The sequence below is a fragment of the Colossoma macropomum genome, unplaced genomic scaffold (genome assembly GCF_904425465.1).
Source record: "Colossoma macropomum unplaced genomic scaffold, Colossoma_macropomum, whole genome shotgun sequence".
NCBI lineage: Eukaryota > Metazoa > Chordata > Actinopteri > Characiformes > Serrasalmidae > Colossoma > Colossoma macropomum.
The window spans coordinates 14,613,756-14,633,987 of record NW_023494785.1 but is presented as its reverse complement, the minus strand read 5'-3'; the positions used below and the strand labels follow the sequence as shown (position 1 = coordinate 14,633,987).

The window sequence follows — 20,232 nt, the reverse complement described above, 5'->3', positions numbered from 1 at the left end:
CCAAAACCTGATCTCAGATGGTCTTAAAACAGTGTCAGGCAGCGTATTCATAAGCATTAAACTCTTCAGTCGTCTGGTTTCTATCACCACCACTGTGAACAATTCTGACTCTGTGTGTTACTTTAGAACAGAGTGTTTCACGTCAAACCACTTTGAATAACATCTTTTACATCTTAACCATTTTATTATACAGAAATTTTGAAAAAAAAAAAAAGAATTTAAGCACATTATAGTCAACTTTTCTTTTAAGTTGTCCAGGACAGGTTAGCATTTTCCATCAATGACAGACAAGTACAGATCTAGAGTTCTTTGACTTATTGTAAATACAACAAATAGGCTAGTTAGTTGAAGGCAAACAACTGTGTACTTGCATAGATGTGTTATGACATTAAAGATGACACCAAATGCAGACAATGAAAAACTGAAATGTAGTCTATTTTTCCAGAATACATATTGGACACGTGAGGTGCTATGAAGCTGTCTCATGGGTTGGATGTGGCCTGCAGGCCACTAGTTTGAGACTCCTGCTCCAGGGACTCATGAGTGTGGGATAAATGGCTCCAAAGTGGTCAATTAGTTAGTCATAACCCAATCACAGTGTAGTCTAGTAGATTTAAAGGAGGTAGAGGTACCATGCAGTAGGAGTGAAATGGAGTTAGGAGTGAGACTGGAAGCCACCTCGGAAGTTGATGGCTTGACAGTAGAAATTGTTCTTGAGGCAGGTAGTGTGGGCTGTGTATACTGCCTGCCAGATGGCAAAAGGAACAAACAATCCATGGGTGGGGTGCGCAGGGACCCTGATGATGTTGTGAGCTTTTCACAGACATTCCTTATCATAAACGTTCTGAGTGTGACAGTGAAGCACCAGTGATGAACTAAGCTGTTTTTACTGCCTACTGTTCTAGTGTCATCTGGTCAGCAATACTGAAATTGCCATTGCCAGACTCCAGGTCTGCATTCTCTCCTCATGATAGGAATTTCACTTCTGGGGTCAAGATCAGATTTTGTTTTTTGTTTTTTTTCACTTTTTTTTTATTTAACAGGTGAAATATACATGAATCCACATCACTATTTCATGTTGTAAATGTGCCAGATCTAGCCATATGGCTAATTTTCATCTGCAGTCCCTGGGCAGGCTGCTATTAATATTAAAAGTAAACAACTCTTCTCACACAGGCAAAAACACAAAAATCACAACAAAAATCTGTATTTTTGTTTTTACTATGACAGTGTTTTGGAATTATAGATTTAGTTCAAAACAAAAGGCTTCAGTTTTATGCCCTTGTGCAAAACAGTAATCTAAGAAAATGTAACTAAGCTATAACCAACACAAAAATGATATGATAGAGAAGGCCTAGTTTTGACCACAGACAATGGTTTCGATGAAAGTAAATGAGAACTTCTTGGAAGGATCCTTCTATCGGGAGTATTGGTGATTTGGTTTTTAAAAGATGATACAATGTCTTGAATGACCCTTTTTTTATTTTCTGATGCTGTATTAAAATCATTCCACACTTTGTATCTAGACTGCTTGATTTTTCTCACAGGTTGTCCGCAAGTCCTTAAAATTAAAGGCCCTGATAAGTATTAAAGTATCTTAACTTCAAATGTACATGGTCTTAGACTTTAGGATGAAAATAGGTGTCATTTGAATTATTTTTTTTTTAGAATAGATTTGACAAGGTAAGACAGTTAAGACAAGAACTGGTATGGCATAATGGGTAACTGAGATTCAATTCCCTGCTCAGGCAAGAACACCACACTATACCAGTAAGAGTCTCTGGGCAAGAGACCTTAACTCTGCCTTCAACTACCTCTGTAACATGATTGAACTGCAAGTTGTTCTGGGTAAAAGTGCCTGTTAAATGCCATGAATGTAAATTACATCACATCACATCTCGTAATACAGATTCATTCATTAAGTTACCTGCTGGTGAGCTAGTATACATATGGGTCAGGGTTACCACTGAAGAGTGTCTTTTTATTTGGTATGTCGTCCTAAATTACATTTGAAGTGGCATTAAAAAGTCTTAAAAAATGGTCCAGGAGAAATCCCCTGCACTGTGCACTCCAAGGAATATGAAGGTGGTTGCTCTTTCCATTCCAACCCTGTTGATGATTACAGGGGTGTGGCCACTTAGTGCTCTCCTGAAGTTGACAGTCAGAACCTTTTCTTTGCCTGTTTTCTCAACGTTGAGAAACAGGTTGTTATGCATGCACCATGCTGTGAAGAGTTTCACCTCATCTCTATGAGGCTGTCGGTGATGAGGCCCACAACTAGAGAGGTGTCAAAAGTCTTGATGATGTAGTCTGAATCATGCTGTGCAACACATGGTGTGGAGCAGTGCATGAGTGTGGTTAAATCCAGTCTCCTTGCTTAAAAGGGAATTCAACTTGTTTTTAGTAGATTAATTTTTAAGATGTGCACAAAGTCATTCAATGTGAAATACACCATTTAGGGAAACTTGCAGAGTTACAATTGCTCACAAAAGCGGTGATAGGAACCAGACGTCCAAACAGTTTAATGCCTCTAATAGCTGCTCCACAGAAAGCTTTCCCATAAAATGGTTATAAGAATGTTGCCTGATACTTGAGACACTGATATACAATCAAACCAAAGTTTAGCCCTAAAACCTTTTTTATGGCAGAGAGGTACATGCAGAGTATCGTAAGGCAAAATAGTACTAAAGAAAAAAAAACTGATTTCACTATTTTACCTTCATCAACACTTGATAAAGTATGTTTAAACTCAGACAATGTAGGTTCACTGGTCATTTTAGATAATAAATAAAATGTCTGTATTTGTGTTGTAGGCATTGCGATCCCGGGTTCCTATCACCACCACTGTAAATAAAACATCGGTAAGTTTCTTTACAATAGACCATTTCAGATCAAACAAATGAATGACTTTGTTTACATCCTAAGATTGAATCATCCAGACATTTTGAAAAATTGATGGGACTCCTTTTTAACAGCCTGGGGTGTGCTAGTGAGGAATGTCTAGGATCAGTTTGCATTGTCTTGTTATGGCCAAATGTTCTGAGCTTTGTAATTAACAATGGAGGTACATTGTATGGCCAGAAGTATGTGGACACCCTTCCTAATTATTGAATACAAGTCTTTCGGCTGTACTCATTGCTAATAGGTGTATAAAATCAAGCACATCGCCATGCAGTCTCCATAGACAAACATCTGCACTAGAATGAGTCATACTGAAGAGCTTAGCGACTTTAAACACGGCATTCCCAGTTCATGAAATTTCTGCCCTGCTAGATATACCCCAGTCGTAAAATGCAAAAATCTAGGAGAAAAAGCAGCTTAGCCACAAAGTGGTAGACCACGCAAACCAACAGGGGAAAGCCACCGAGTGCTGATGTGCATGGCATGTAAAAATCGTCCATCCCTCACTAAAGAGTTCCAAACCATCTCTAGAAGCAACACTGACAAAAGAATTGTGTGTTATGAGCTTCATGAAATGCATTTCCATGGCTGAGCAGGCACACAAGCGTAAGATCACTATGAACAATGACAAGTGTTGGCTGGAGCAGTTTAATCCATGCCTCCACCTGACTCCAGAGAATTGGAAACGTTCTCTGGAGTGATTAATCATGCTTCACTATCTGGCAGTCTGAAGCACAAATCTGGATTTGGCAGATACTAGAAGAACGCTACCTACCAGAATGCATAATGCCAACAGTAAAGTTTAGTGGAGGAGGAATAATAATCTGGGGATGTTTTTAAGGATGGGTTTGAGCTTGCCCCCTTAGCTTTAGAAGGGTCATTTTAATGCTACAGCATACAAACACATTTTAGACAATTATACGCTTCCAGCTTTGGGGCAACAGTTTGGGGAAGGCCCCTTCACTGTTCCACCATGTTCTCTACAAAGATATAGTTTGACAAGTTTGTTGTGGAGGAACTCCAGTGGTCTGCACAGAGCCCTGACCCCAGCTCCACTGAAGACCTCAATGCCTGACCTCATGAATGCTCTTTTGACTGAATAAGCACAAATTCCCAAAGACACACTCAAAAATCTTGTAGAAAGGTGCCCGACAAGTGTGTGTTATAGCTACAAAGGGGGGCCAACTCCATATTAATGTTCATAGTTTTGGAATGAGATGTCTAACAAGCTTATAAAGGTGCGATGGTCAGGTGTCCACATACCTTTGTCTATATAGTGTATGACGATGTTGAATACTGGACTGAGATCAATAAACAGCATTCTTCCATTATTGTCCTTTTGTTCAAGGTGAGTTAGAGCTGAGTTAGATTTGAAATTTGTCATCATTAGCTGCTCCTTTTCTTTTTTAAATAAATTTCCCAGCTCTCTTTTGCTAAAAAGACATCATGGCAGACCTTATTCAGGCTGACAAAGTATTTTTACCTGACTGGAATCTATAATGAAAAGAATGACCGTATGAAGAAAGGAGAGCTGCATTAACATTCATATGCCTGACCTGTTAATACGTTACATAGTGATGAGAAAGAGAGAAATTTCATAATCTCTCCCTCCAATGGAAACTGCAGTCAGCTGTATCTTTAGGGATTTCCTGTCACAGTCAGGGTGTGGTCCTAAATTCTCTATAGTCGTATAGGACAGACTTCTGCACTTGAGAAGTGCTTTTACTTTGTATATTCTTGTAAATAAAAGAGCTAAATGGAAGAAGAACTTTGCCCTCACAATTGTCTTACATAGTTCTGTGCAAAAGTCAGAGAGCACTTTCATTTATGTATTTTCCATCTAACAGCCATTAAAGCAACACTATGTAGGATTTGAAGATTTGGAGACCTCTCAGGTGGAAACATGTGATTGCATGCACTGTGTGGATGAACATTTCATAATGTTGGTTGTGCTTCGGACTCCAACAAGCAGATGATTCTGATGTTTGCAAGTGCGTTGAAAGAGTATTTGGAGATAACTCAGTCAAAACTTGGTGAAGGACGTGTTCTCTGAGGATATAAGTGATTTGTCAACTGTCATCATATCTTCATCAGTACAATGTTGATTTTGCATTTGAGACCTAAACATTGAGCTGGACTTTCTTTTTGAGCCTGTGCATGTGATGTTAATATGTATGACATGGTCATACATATTAACATGATTATTTTAAATGATTATTTCAGGCTTTACAGGGTGACTTGCAGTTGTACATGCACAGCATGTTTAAGTGTGCTATTTTTTCTCCATACTCAGTAATGCTACTTCTTTCAGATTTAACAAAAATATTTGTGCTGCATTAAGAACAAGTTGAGATACATTTCAAATTAATTTCAAGAGATATAAGATAACCCACTTGCATAAGGAAGAGGAAAGTCACAGGAATATACATGGAAAACAAGGAGTTTCTGAAATGGTAGTTCATAAAATGATTCCAAGGTATTCAGAAAATGGGTCTCCTAACAACCATGAAAGACCTGATATACCACCAAAACTGTCACCATCAGATAAACAGTACTTAAAGCTTTCGTCTTTGAGAGAGAGGAGAAAATCAAGCTCCACTCTTGTTTCAGATCTAAAAAAAAAAAAAAAAAAATAGGTGTTTCTGTCCATCCTTCTACTTTGAAAAGAAAACCAAAAACTATGAATCTGAAAAGATGTGTAGCTGTCAAGAAGCTGTTACTGAGAAAAGGAAGCAAACAGAAAAATGACAGAAAGTTCATTTGTAAATCAAACAAAGAATCTCCTGGTGTTCTCAAAACATTGGACTGACCAGCCCAGAGTCCAGACCTCAGCATCATTGAATGTGTTTAGGATTACTTGGATCGTGAGATGATGCGACCAGCTTCCAAGCACTCTAACTGTAGTGGTGTGAAAAAATAGCCCTGCAGATTTTTTTTTTGTAAAACTGAAAGCAAGTCTCCCAAAAAGAATGGAAGAAATAAGATAATATAGTATAGACAATGGTGATCACATTAAATACGGAAATAGCTGATTTGATATTATATTTAGTTCTGTGCAATTTTCTGTTAAATTAATCATTTACCCTGTCTTGTTGGGGTTCCAATCAATTCAAAAATCCAAATATATGAAAAATGTATTTAAACATGAGCCTGCTTTAACTCAGATTTGATGGAAACTACAAAGTCTATATTCTTAAAACGCAATAGAAAGCTACTGAGCTTGTAACATGCATCAGCAATTATATGTGATCATAAAAAGTGGTCCAAAATGAGCAAATCTAATTAGCTGCCCCTCTCTGTCTAGCTGGTGCACGCAAGCTTTCTGTGTTATGACAAGAAAGGCTGGTCTCTTGCTTGGACACCACAATATCCATCATCTTCCCTCCCTACTGAAATATTTACAAAACTATTACAAATTTTCTCAAGAACACTCACAGTCATTAAAATTGTACACATACTCTAGACATATGCTGTGACAAAATGCAAAGGAGAGAGGAGCAGCAAATGTGCAGTCATGGCTGAGATTAGGTGTGTCTGAGACACTAAACTGTGCAGTTGGAGTCAAGCAGCCTTAACCTACGCACTGATATTATCAACACCAACTATAATTAGAAAGAAGATGAAGGATAGTGCTTAAATGAGTATTCTACAAGAATAATCATGCTGGGTTTGTTTTGCTCCTCTTCAAGGAAAAGCAACCCAAAGGAGAGCACAGCACAGAAAGAGTCATTTCATAGCAGATTTTAAATTTCATAGAAAGCTCAATTCCAAAACTCTGACCATTACTGGCTTCTCCATTTAGTATTCAAATGATGAAAAAGTGGCCTCCCCAGCATCTATGTTTTAACAGCTAGCTTTATATGAAGTGGTCACCAGTGCTATTGATGCAGGATACCAGGGTGTTTAGATATGCATGCAGTTCCATGCATTATAGGCTTTGCTGTTGCATATTTCTGAATCGTTTAGCAGTTTTTTTTTTTGGCCAACAGTGAAAAAAAATGTGACTTTCTCCCCGAGTACTACTGCAACCAACATGTGAGAGAGAGCAAATGGAAATGTATTTTTAATGTGGTCAAGGCTAAAGTTGAAAATGACGACTATATTTAGCATGTGTTGATATGACACATCTCTAAGCCCTTATTGAATCTTCATGCTCCAGTGAAACAGTGATTTGCAGTGAGCCTCAGTTGGATCACACATCGCTCTCGCTCGCCCAGCATTCGCCGAACACACTTGGAGAAATTGCTATGGCAACTGGTTGCTATGGGTGATGTGACACCACCACATACTCATCTGCTGGGGGGAGAGGGAGTTGGACAACAAAAGCCAGGGATGCAAGCAAGGAAGGGAAGCTATTATTCTGAATCCTGAATGAATCGAGGGGTTGGGGTTTTAAAAAGTTGAGAAGACATATGGCTTCAGGCAGGCAGCCATAATGGAAAACCAGCCCCTCTTCGTTTATTTTCGGTGTCCGCCTGCCTGCTGCTTCTGACGGATCTTTTTTAGCTGCTCCTCCACAACAGGTAAGTGAGTGATTCTCCCGTTGCACTCCAGACTGCTAGTGGAACAGAACATGGAGCTCACATCCATTCAACTCCATACGTTTACAAGCCTAATTGAAGCTATTTGCTGCTAGGATGTATAGTATGGGTGCTAGTGAATGTGAAAAATATACAGAAGGGGAGACAAACGCTGGAGCATGTTGCATATAATTCTATTAACACAGACATGAAGGCACATGGGTGCCAGTTACGCTTTCATTTGTGCTGTGTATACATGTAAAGTCATGTCTGCATGTGGGATTATAGTGAGATTCTTTATCCTGTGACAGTTATGTGAGTTTGAGAGTTACGTGTGGTACATTCAAAACACTCCTACATTACGAAAACATGAAATATGGCAGGGAGTGCCAGGGGTCTTATTTCTGTTCTTGGGTACCGACATCAAAGAAATGCACCGATGCAGGGTCACTGACCACCAGCAGGGCTGAACATTTCAATTGGATGACATGACAATAGCATGTTGCCCTTTTCATGCCATCCCACTGAAATTTGAGGCAGTTCGAAATGGTCTGAATTCTTTACAGATGTGCAGACGTGAAGGGACTGTGCCAATAAGGACAATCAGAGAAGAAGCCAATTACCATGATGTGTGTTTATAATGTATGCTGATCATTCATAGGGTCCACGTTAATGACCACCTTGAGTGCATGGCAACATATGCTGAAATTACATAAGCAGGTATATGGCATTAGATATGAAGCCACGTGTTTTCACTCAAGTAGAATATCAATAGAATAGAGTATCTAAATAGAGTAGAATAATTTTCTATAGGACATGTTCTTTATGTCTTAACTACTTCAGCCAAGATGATAAAGACCACTGAGTTCAGTCTAAAGCTCAGGACATTCTGTGCTCTTAGTTATCTTGTTCATTCTAGAATTTTCATTCTCCAAAAAGGGAGCCTGACCACATTTTGCATAGTGTTTTGCAATATTGTTTTCTTTTTTCCTAAGCTAATGGAATGTAAAATGCTTCTGAACAGGGGACTTGTTGAATCTGAGGCTCGCCATGAAGAGCCCACGCTGAGGGAGGCTGGTGGGTTTACGGAGTTGCGTGTGCAAGGCTGAGGATGGCGGAGCACCTCCACAGCAGCACGCTGTCTGCGTCCGGGGCCACTCAGCCCATCCCTTTCCTCACCCTGGAGCAGAAGGCAGCGTTCGTCTTTGTGCTGCTCCTCTTCATCTTCCTGGGCCTGCTGATTGTGCGCTGCTTTCGGATCCTGCTGGACCCCTACAGCAGCATGCCTTCCTCCACATGGACAGACTATATGGAGAAAGACACATTTGACTACCGCATCGCCTGAGGGACTCTACTTGTGTCATGGTGCCATGCGATGGCTACCTCACCGTTTTCAACATCTGCATGGTACTGCCGTACCGTGCTGGCAGTGTGTGTTTGGTGGCATGTGTCATTTTTACAAGTCACGTATTCTAAAACCCTCTCATCTCTTCCGTCTGTTCTTATTGGATATTTCACTGCCAGCACTATACCTCACACCTTTCACCACAGCTAAGTGATGTCAAGTCCAGCTCCTCTGAAAAGTATTAGCGATGACACATCCGTAACTAAAACTAGCCAATTACCTGACACAGGCCATTTGGGTGAGCTATTTGGCGGACTTATCTCTTGTCCATGCAGTGTATAAATAACTATTATTTATTTTTTTTCAAAATGAGGTTAATCCTTTACTGAATTTATTAGTATACTACCTTGATAGGATTATAAAGTGCTTTGGTTTAGGGACTGTGGAATCCTCTGAGCTCTTTGTTGAGAAAGTCCTGAGCTTTCAGCCTTATGATTCAGTGTGTTTACAGAGCTGCCAGGAAAAAACTGGCCTTGCTGTTATTAAGCTAAATGTCAATCAATGTAATGACCAACCACCCTCTTTGGGCATCTGAACGAGCACTTTGACGAGTTCCCCTCTCTCTCTGTCTATCTATCCCTCTCTCTCTTGCTCTTTCTCACTCTAACTGCAGTGTGCTTTAATAGGGTGCGTCTGATGTTGTGCATATCGTTCAACAGTTTTTTGCTGATACTGAGATGAACTGGTGTGAATTTTTAATGTTGTGCACAGGCTATCAGTGCATTAGTGTTTGCGCAAATTCTCTGGTGCAAAGCCGTGGTTAGCTTAACTCCATGTTTTATTTTGCTTTAAAAAAAGCTCACAAAAGCAAGAAATGTGTGCATTTGTGCAAACCAGATCAGAATTTGCCATTTTGGTGCCTGTTTCTATTTCATTTTACTACTAGCTACCGATTTGTGGTCTGTAAAGGTGAGATTGTTCTGTTTTAAATTGTCCTTATTGAGGACAGTTGTTGCCACAGCGCACTATTGTGGGGAATGACGGTCGTCATTATAATGCACCTTGTGTTTTAGCTGAGCGGTGTGTGCGCGTGCGTGTGATCTATTAGATACTTAATGCTGACAGACGCTAGTTTTTTCAGAAAGACCATGTGCCATGTGGTCCACAAGTGGGTCTTGCATTTGTTGTGCTTTTTATATTTGTTTCCAAATAAAGATAAATGTATTTCTCTCAATGACTGAATGACTTCAGGATGGCTCTCGAGTTGGGTGTGTCGTGTTTAGGTTGTGCTACCCACAGCGCTTAGATTTTGTTTTTTACAAACATGCTTTAAGAAGCTATGTGTAAAAAAGATTTAGCAAAATTAGAAAAAAGGGAATGTACAGGTACATTTTTGTTCATCAAGGTACAAACAATGTAATTATATCCCTAAAGGTCCAACAATGGTCTTAAGATCTCCAACTGTGTACCTTAAATAAGCTTTTCTTGGGTCAATAGTACATTTTTGTACCTTTTCATAACTTAATGTTTTAAAATGAAAAAATAAAATAAAAAACCTGGAGTGAAGACATGATGTGGATAGACAAGATAGAGATAGAATTTCATTGATCCTGAGGGAAATTACGCTGTTACAGCAGCAGGTACATAAAAACACTTGAACAGCACCAACATATAAGTCAACTAAGTGAAAAAAGTACACATGCAGTTGGAGTTACCATACTGTCATATCGCTGCTGTCGGAACAAAACCTCATATCTCCAAAATGAGAACTTTACAGGAGAAGGAAAAAACATGCTTTATTTTCAATGTAAGTCAATGGAACCAGACTTTTTCTTTCTTCTTTCGTTTTTTTTTTTGGTCCATTTATCATGAAATCTATATATAAAGTAAAGGGCAGCAGGCATTTTCAAATTATGTCAAAAATTGAAAAATGACAACAATGGAGATACAAGGTTTTGTTCCAACAGCAGTAATATATCTAATGGCTTGTAAATCAATACTGAAAAACAAAAACAAAAAATATTATTAACAGGAATGATGTCATGTATTTTCTAGAACATATTCATTTCAGTTTCTTGACCTTTACGGTGACGGATTTCTTTTTGTTGCTAAAATACAATTAATTCTTTAAGAAAGGTATAATAAATAAAAGGTAATAATAGGAAAAATACAGAAATATGTCCTCATATGAGGTAACTGAATGGTCTGCTTCAGATGGCAGATGTCTTCTGACAAACCAGCCCTCCACAGGTGGACATTTTTTCAGAAAGACACAGTGACAATGCAATACAACTGGTGTGGGAGATCTTAGGGAAAAGTCACTCTCGCAAAACATGACATCAGTAAAATAGGCTATGTGCCTTTTGTGATGCCTGTGACCCCCACATTTATGTCGCATAATTGCAAAAAGTGGAAAGGACATTTTGCACCAGTGTCTCTATTCTAAATGACTGTTTAATGGACTGGATGATCCCTTACAGGAAAGTCACATATATTTCACATGTCTTTAGACCTGTTAACACACGAAAAGTGCCAAAACCACAAGTTTTTTCCACATGAGAAATTCATGCGACTTTTGTAAGAGATGTGAGATCATTACTTTTTTACTGATTTTTGGTTCAAGTAATTTTACTGTATCAATTGAAAGGTATATTTCTTTTCCTGATTCAATACACTCAGAGCCAAAGCATGCTTATTTAAGAAAGGACACCATCCAGCAGTAAAAACAAATCCAATTTGCACACAGACTGGAAAGTCCTCAGTCATATTCCTCCATCACTACCTGTAGAAATGAGAACTAACACTACAGGACCTCTATTAATAAAGAATCTCAGCGGTGCTGTTGAAGACAGAGGCTCTTGCAAAGCTACAGGGAAACCAAACCTAACAGATCCATCTTCATCCCTGTATGTCAACATTTACAGATGTGCCTTCGCTCCCATTTAGGGCGGGAGAGACAGCTCCATTTTACAGAACCACGGCCCAGTGGGACGTTTAACACTCGTGTCAGTGCTGTGGAGCCAGTTTATTTAGCCCATCATGACAGAGAGGGTAATGACTCATATAATGTATGAAGAGGAGCGCCACTTCATTAAATTACACATTCTGTTTGTTATTTAACGTCTGGACACATTGTGTAAATGGAGGTTTAACGATAATGCTCTATATGTGACAATGCTCTAAATGGTATTTTCCTGTTGCTTATGAGCAGCAAAGCCCTTCTTTATTGTAAGACAAAATAGGAAACTGTCATTCATTAACAATTTCAATGTTTCATTCATGGCTTCTCTGGTCATAGTGAAGAACTGGGTTTTGAAACTCCAACATTCACTTAAAAATCAAGCAATGCTATATTGTTACTACACAACAGCTAAGATTATGTACTAGTATACACTTCTTACATTAACATGTACTTTGCCTAGATAGTAAACAAGTCAGTGGTGGGCCTAATTTTGTGACTGTCAACATGGTCATCATGCTGTAATAGAAACTGAAAACAGCTTTGGGTATTTATAGAACACAAAACAAATATTTGCTGCATTGTTTCATAGTTTTCGCATAGAATTTACTCACTTGTTTCTAGTTTGAGAGAGATGTACAAGCAATTCCACCCATAATTCATTGGAATTACTGAGATAGTAAAGGAATCTCACATGCAAGTGTAATTAATCATCTGAATGATTAAGGAAAAGAAATACTTATGGATATTTATGAAGCACTGAAATACACAATGGGTTGTCTTACTTTAATCAGAGGTGGGTAGACTAATTCAGTGCCATCAGTTCTATGTACTTAGGTAAAATTGATTTAGATTTAGATTTTCAAGTTATAATACTTTTACTTAGACTAAAGAATATCTACTTTATGCTCACTTCCATTTTAGTCATTAACACTTACTCTCTAACTCTTTTTGTGAAAAACATTCTGTTTAATTATGTTCTGTTGGAGCTCCTGGACTGCTGTGCTGTTGCTCACAGCTCTCTGAAGCTTTAGCTTATTATTTTTTGTTTTAGAGGAAAAACAGCCTAAAAAAGCTTCAGATGCTATATGTACTACGAGTTTTGGACCTGATATTTCCCCCCGACTCAAGTTATTTAGTAGCTCTTTTTACTAGAGCCATTATTTAAGTAACAGCACTGTAGTGTGGTTTCAGGCTCCTCTAAACTCCTCACTGAATTTAACTACAGAAATCCACATCAAGTCAGAGCTTTCGGTTTCAGCGGGAGGGAGAGAAAACCTCCCCTTTAAGAGCTTACGCCTTTAAAGCTACCTGGACACACCTGAGCTCCCACCTCCGGAAAGTCCAAAACAATACTTACGTGAGGCAAACTTCGTCGGACAAAACGGACCAAGCCTCGAGGAAAGCCGCTCTCCTGTCTTCTGCCGAGTTTTAGGTGAGTAGAGAGTAAATGTATTGACTTCTCCTCGGCTGTTGAGGAATGTCTGACTGTCGTTAACGGAGAGGCCATGGCACCTTACTTACTTCCGTGTTGAGCTTTATTTACGTTAGGCCTGTCAGAGTTCGGTAAATCTACAGACCGAGATTTTTAAATTGGGTAAATGTTCCGTATATTAATGGTTTAAAATACACATAAGGCCTGTTATATTTAAAAAGGCACTGACGTTTTATTTAACACAAATGAATAGTCTGTTTTACGAGGCTGAAGTCGTCTCCCTATTCGCCAGGTTCATGCTCGAATTTTCCGTTCCACCTTAAAACAGTGCAGCAGCGCGCCTCAGGCCACACTGCTTACGCAGGTTGCCTGAATGTACCTGCTGCGCCTTTTAAGGTGGAACGGGAAAATTAGGAAATAGGAAGCCAACTTCAGCCTCGTGACTGTTTTCTCGTTGGTTGTTTCCTCACATGTTACAGTTTCTGTGCTAGCCGTGCGGTTTAAAAACCCTGTTAGTTTAGTTTCTGGGGAATGCTGTACTGGATAGCCTACAGAGTCGATATTACTCCAAACTGGCAATGGTCAGAGCATTTTAGTCCCATTTAAGTATTTTATGTAGACGTTACTGTCTGAACTCACAAAAAGAAAGAAAGCTAAGGAAAATACGTTTGTATTTGTACGTTTGTGTTTGTCGCATAATGTACTTGTGAAGAAATCTATAATCAACTGCCCTGAAATCTTCTTTTATTGCTTTTATTTTAGACGGAAGAAATCCTATGAGTGGCCACATGTAATCCCACGGACACTGTTCTGAAAGATGTCCTTCGATGATATTTAATGAGCCGCTGCAAAACAGAATAGACAGCCGTACCAGTGTACCGCATCTTCATTCATCAGGATGTCTGAGACCCTTTCTGCAGATCCTGAGCCAGTGGTCAAGGCCCCTCTAGGACTGACAGCAGGACCCGACACACCTGACTGGGCAACAGAAGAGCAGAAGATGAAGACAGACGTGGACGGAATGGTCAGCAGTGCTCATGTGGAGCCGAGCACTCTGCAGTGTCCTGGAGATAAGACTAATCAACCTGGCGGGATGGGAAACAAGGCAGGGTCTGATCTGAAACTAGACAGCAGCAAAACAGATGTTGCAGCAGAGGAAGCAAGTGTGCAATCAGATTGCGCATCAGTCCGTGGAGAAATGAGTAGGACGGAGAGCGAGAGTGAGTCAGACGAAAAAGAGCTGAAGGAGAAGGTGGCACACTTGGAGATTGAGGTGGAGGAGCTGAACTCGATGCCAGAAAAAGCAGCAGGAGTCTTCAGCCCCAGTGTGACTGTCCTGCGCTCCACCAGCATGCCCGATCCACCCAGACAGAGTGTGGTCTCCTGGGAGGAGAACATGGAGAAAAAGCCTTTCCTCGGGCATCAGGCAACTATGTCAGATGATTACTACCATGACTACACCATGAGCAACAAGCAGTGCTGTAAGTGGGAGGGAAATAAGCTAGAATATCAAAACAACATCACTTGAAAACAGTGTGTGGACAGTTCAGTATGAATGGACATACAATAAAGTCCTGTTACGTTAATCAACATTAAAAGATACAAGATACAAGTTTTGTTTCAAAAACAATGATATACTTCTGAGTTCTCTATTTAATCAAATATTTTAAATGTAGTTGATCAGCCAAGACTTGTTTGGTATCTGAAGTTTGCTTCTTAAGTTTAGCACTGGAGCTACAAAGCTAATATTACAAAATTCTATGTCACCTAAAAAGATTTTGTGTGACAGATGTTCAATACTTGTTTGCTACATTAGTCTTATATCTCCAGGGACAAACTAAAGAAGCAAACTTCAGACACTTGGCTTATAGACTACATTTAGGGTAAAATATTTGCGTTATCAAATAGACTCTAACAAATCAATGTAATGTAGAAATGTAATGTAGAAAAATGTGCAGTAGTGGTGCAGGACAGAGAACTGCTGTAGTAGGCTGCCTCTACAGTTGACTTAAAATAAAAGGCTGCAATTTTAAAAAATGCTAATTTCTCAATCAGTTATTTTTCCTTTTAAGGTGGATGTACTGGAACAAGCCGTGATGTGCTGAAAATGGGTGTGTCTATATTTATGTCAGCTCTGATTTTCCCCATCCTGGTATGGGGAGGCCACACTTTTCTGCCCTTTGATGCTCCTTTGCTGGACAGTGCCCCCCTAAGGCTGGTCTACACACTGCGCTGCTCAGTTTTTGCAGTCATCCCGATTGTACTTGGTAAGGAAAAAGTTGCATAGTGACCTGTGTGTGAATTTTTCTGACTGTTCTAAAACGACATGGAGTTGATTCATTTGAAACAGAAATTAAGGCATTACTCTTACACTGTTCAGGCTGGAGAGGTTTTGCATGATTACTGTAGAGAGCCTAGACTGGACATCATAGCCCAGATATGTCAGGTGTGACAGTCAATAAAATTAATAACAACATGGTGTACAGTGTGAATATTAGCAGTATTTTTTATTAAGTTACTGTGAGGTCCACTGTTATCACTGAGGGAACTTTGAGTTCAGCCAATTACAGAAATTCATTATTTTTGGAACTATTAATGTCAGGATGTAAAGAGGCATTGCAGATTTTGTACTGGATTAAAATCATGGATGTTGTCTTTAAAAACTCCACAGGGTAAACTAATCCAGCAAGAATCGGACTTCAGTTGTCACTGTTCTCCCCCTCTCAGGTGTGTTGGTGCTGGGCGTGTCCCGTCTGCGGTACCGTTCCCTGAAGCCTCGATGTGATGGAGAGACTGACGCTGAACAGGTGATCATGCACCGGCGCTATGTGGATGACTCTGTCTCCCTCTTCCTCCTGTATTTCCTGCAGCTGGGTGTCATGGCTGCCTATCTGAGCCAGAACCTACTCAAACTGGTCCCCCTCCTCACCATCATCTTCGCCTTCGGCAGGTAATGTGACCCTTACTACTTAACATATTAATTACACACCAGTAAGCAAAGCTGTGGTAGACTAAGATTAGGTGAAAACCCTGTTCTTAACATTATCAAGGATAGACCTTTTACATTTCTGGAAAGAATATTAAAAATATACTATTAAAAATATATATTCCTAAGTGGTTCTAAGCTTGGTTGTGTGCTTCTAGGGAAAATCTTTTAATTGGTAAAGAACCTTAAAATTATGTGTAGCTTATATACCTTTAAATAAATCTTCTTATTTGCTCATATTATTTGCAAAAACGGAAACATTCATATAAAGGTTTCTTTAGAGAACCAAAAGTGGTTCTTCTCTGGCATAGCTTTTTGACATCTTTATTTTTAAGGGTGTAGTCTAGAGTGCCGTTGGTATTTATTTATTTATTTAATTTGGCACACATCTTCAGAGGGGATGAAATAAACATCAAACTGTTGACCTGTTGACCAATGTAGACCTTCACCTACTGTTTTTGTGCTCCCTGCAGGCTGGTGTACTGGATTGCAGCTGCATGGGGCAGCAGCATAAGGGCTTTTGGCTTTGGCTTCTCCTTCTGGCCTATGCTGACCATGCTGGTGGCTAACCTTTACTTCATCTTCATGGCTGACTCTGCTGGTTCAATCTTCGCCCCGGATGAGCTGGACGCTCCTGAAGCTCTTCCAGAGCAGAGGCAGAGGTTCTGGGGTTAGAGGAGCGCCAACTAAGAATGGAGAGGAGTTTACTCAAGTGTGCCTGTTTCTGATCTCATTAGGCTAATTTTACACCCACATGAAAGCCGTATACACACAAGCAGGCAGGAGGTTTTGAGAGAAATCTTATTTGTCTCAGAAAAGATAGGCAAAGACAAATCCGTTATTTGCACATTGGACCTTGGGGCTTAGGTTTACAATTTAGTTTCTAATGATTGCCCAAACATTGCAGACACTTGTCCTATTAAGAGCACTTACGAATCAAACTAGGTTTTGAAACTAGTGCCTGCTTGCAAAGGACTGGCCATTCACTTCCTAATAGTCATTTTGATACAATACAAGACTTAAATTGACCACATTAAGCTTCCACCCTCAGCACAGCCCTCTAGTGGGGCAGAAACAGGATGGTGGATGGTAGGAGAGGAGTGTAAAGCTGTTTAAACGGCACAGTAAAATGATCAAATCTGTTTTCCTATTTGCATTTGTGAGTTTGACTAGATGGATTGCTGTTTAGACTTAAAGGTCTAACTGCCTGAACTAAGGCAAATGGCAAGACTATTCCTACAGAGATAGTATTTGATTTTATCATAGTGATTATTGTTATGAACAAACAGTTAATAGACGCTGGGGTATAATTCATTTAGATTTGAACAAATCAGTTACAGTAGGTTCTTCAAAATTAACACAAGGTAGAGGGTAGAAAAGTAAAGGTTTCTGACTACAGGTTTAAAAGGTGGTTTAACCTTCTGGCATTCATTTTTTTCTATACTTTCAGAGTTAGAAGAATGTCAATACCACTTTCTTTCTGTGTGTAGTTTGAAAATATTGCAAGACTTTTTTTTCTTGTGGATTTGTTTTGTATTGCGTGGATTGTGGAGCTTCCCTGAAGTGACTTATCCATGGTCTGGTCAAATAGCTTGACACAGTAGTACAAATATAATGGGCTGCTGAGCAGAAATTTCATGGGTTTAGTGCTTTTACTATTATTACTACTTCTGTTATTTTGTATTGTACAGTGCAAGTAAGTTTACCTTTACTTGTAGGTGAATATTTACAGTTGCAGTTCCTTTACTAATGCTGTCACAGTGAAAACTGTATATGGGCTGCAGTATCTAATTTTGCTGACCAGTCTCTTACAAATGTCCTCTACTGAGCAGGATGTAAGTGGAAAACGTTTCAACGACTTAAACATGCTAGGTAGCCAACCTAATTAAGCTACAAAGGTTAGTAATGTAAAGTAATTTAAAGAGTAAAGAATTTTTGGTCATATATATAAAATTGAATTGTCAAAAATAAGAATGCACTTCCAGTGCTTTGTGAGGATAATCCATTTTGACTTTGCAAAGAGAAAGAAAAGGGGAAAAAAAAAGAAGAAAGAAAATGGATTGAGGACGCTGCTAAAAAATGTCCTCATTTCTTTCCAATACTTATTTCTCCACAGAATTTCTCTTTTTTTTTCTCTCACTCTTTTTTTTGAGGGATTGGGAGACATGGCATTGATGAATTTATCAGACTCTGTGTGGGTAGAAAGAAAAGTTTAATTGCCAAACCGCCAGAACCAGAGAGAACAAAGGTGTTACATTTCTGAAGAAAATGAGAGCGCTCTTAAATGTTTTTTTCCTTCTGTAAGTATGCTTGTGTTTCAGCTATACAAAACAAGGCTATTCAGATGTTTCTGCTAGCTTGTATATGAGCTTTTATATCCATTTAGGTGCTCTGTCCTCCCACACTGATACTAAGCCTTCTGTGTCTGTCTGAACTTGCACAACTCCTACTACTGCTGCTCTCACAAACCACATCTGCTGGCTTTATTTTTGTTTCCTTACAATGTCAGTTATATTTACAGCATACGGTGGCCCCAAAAGCTGATTGGATATTTTAACCATTTAACAAAGATAAAAATGCTTTAATGCAGTTCTTTAGGTTATTTTGTAAGATTATAGTTCAGAGACAAACACTTTCAGTACGTTAGACTGGTGGTAGACTCTGTGTGGAGAACACCTGCAGAAGAAGTCCAACCAGGCTGAAGGGTTCTGCAAAATACAGGTGGAAAAAACAAAGCTTGGGGCTGTTTCTTACAATGATCTTGTGTTCATGGGTGGATTATGAACTCAGAAGTGAACTCAGAGGTCTGTGAAGATACTACTCAGATAATGATCCGAAACACATCATATGCCTGTGAAAAAGAACTTTGATAAAAAAAAGAAAGTTACAGTCATAGAATGCTCTATTTAACATAAATACTAGCTGGTGTGACATGTTGTTTCTGAATACGATGGCACAAATGTCCAAATGCTTTTTGGGGCCACTATATGGAACTAATATAGTCTTGGAGAGAGTCTATTACATTGTAGTTTAATGGTTCACCTTGTTAATTTTACTTTATTAGCATAAATATGTTTGACATAAGTTGTTCATGAATTGTAACTGTGAATGTAGATACATTTTTCTCTCTAGTTCACCATAAACTGGAAATAAGCTTTTAGCCTATAGGCTGACATAAAGACAGATTGCAACAATGACGTGTCTGTCTTTTTTTTTTTAATAGTAGTTCCTTAGATGTGTTGTGACTCGACATGATTTCACCGCTTCAGCTCACTCGAGCCAAAACTCTGAACCTGTTAGACGGGGTTACAGGTCACGGCTCTGTCGGAGGGCAAAAATCCTCGCTTACTTTCCTCGACAAACTACAGAGAAACGCGGGACGGTTGACCCTCCGACAGAATCAAGGCTAAACCTCACTAAAAACAACATTTGGGAGTAAAGAGAGAAAGCTGTGGCCGATAGTATGAGCTGCTCTTCGGGGAGAAGGAAGCACAGCGCCTGCATGCTGAGGATCAGAGAGAGCTGTCCTTTCAGAAAACTCAGGAAAAGCAAGTGCAGCGGTAAGAGCCGTTCATGGACGACTGGTATTTAACAGCACTCAGGGCTGTGGTAGACATTTCTGGGAGAACAAAACGAGCTGTGGTTTGATGTAATGTTAGTTTAGCGACGGTAGTGCCTCTTAACTTCAGTATGTCAGAGTCAAAGGAGAAGAGGAAGTGAAAGCTTAATTTTAAACCTCTTTTTTGCCAAACTATCAGAGGAATATTGCTGATCAGAGTCACTAGCTGGACAGAAAACATGCTGGACATTTGGATCTAAACGATAAGTAGATCAAAAGTCCTCATGGCTGCACAAATAGGACCGTCCAAAGGTTAGTTTTCCAAAAGTGGTGAGAGCTTAGATCATAACACAGCAGGTTTTTAACAGCTGCTGGGCGAGACCCTTCGTTGTGCGGAAAACAGATCCACATTCAGAACTTTTGCAATTATTTTACATTAAATCTACCTTCGTCCCTTATTATCATTAGGGAACTGCTACGTCATCCAGCGTTACGTAACCAGGTGTGTTTACTCGCTGTGTAAAGTG

General features: G+C 39.4%; 2 protein-coding genes across 2 annotated transcripts; both read left to right on the top strand.

Annotated features, from left to right (window-relative positions):
* Positions 1 to 7,189: 7,189 nt before the first annotated feature.
* On the top strand, positions 7,190 to 10,000 carry LOC118813479 (cortexin-2). The gene is made up of 2 exons (XM_036578839.1): positions 7,190 to 7,424; positions 8,446 to 10,000. Exon 2 carries the CDS (start codon positions 8,533 to 8,535, stop codon positions 8,764 to 8,766), a length of 234 nt encoding a protein of 77 aa, XP_036434732.1. The 5' UTR covers positions 7,190 to 7,424; positions 8,446 to 8,532; the 3' UTR covers positions 8,767 to 10,000.
* Positions 10,001 to 13,022: 3,022 nt separating this feature from the next.
* tmem79b (transmembrane protein 79b) lies at positions 13,023 to 19,340 on the top strand. The gene is made up of 5 exons (XM_036583615.1): positions 13,023 to 13,160; positions 13,923 to 14,641; positions 15,233 to 15,427; positions 15,888 to 16,110; positions 16,620 to 19,340. Exons 2-5 carry the CDS (start codon positions 14,059 to 14,061, stop codon positions 16,819 to 16,821), a joined length of 1,203 nt encoding a protein of 400 aa, XP_036439508.1. The 5' UTR covers positions 13,023 to 13,160; positions 13,923 to 14,058; the 3' UTR covers positions 16,822 to 19,340.
* Positions 19,341 to 20,232: the final 892 nt, after the last annotated feature.

Excerpts from the sequence above, each read along its gene's own strand:
- tmem79b (XM_036583615.1), top strand. The coding sequence starts at position 14,059 with ATGTCTGAGACCCTTTCTGCAGATCCTGAGCCAGTGGTCAAGGCCCCT. Across the intron at positions 14,642-15,232 it reads CATGAGCAACAAGCAGTGCT|GTGGATGTACTGGAACAAGC; the intron begins GTAAGTGGGAGG and ends TTTCCTTTTAAG. Across the intron at positions 16,111-16,619 it reads ATCATCTTCGCCTTCGGCAG|GCTGGTGTACTGGATTGCAG; the intron begins GTAATGTGACCC and ends TGCTCCCTGCAG.
- LOC118813479 (XM_036578839.1), top strand. The coding sequence starts at position 8,533 with ATGGCGGAGCACCTCCACAGCAGCACGCTGTCTGCGTCCGGGGCCACT.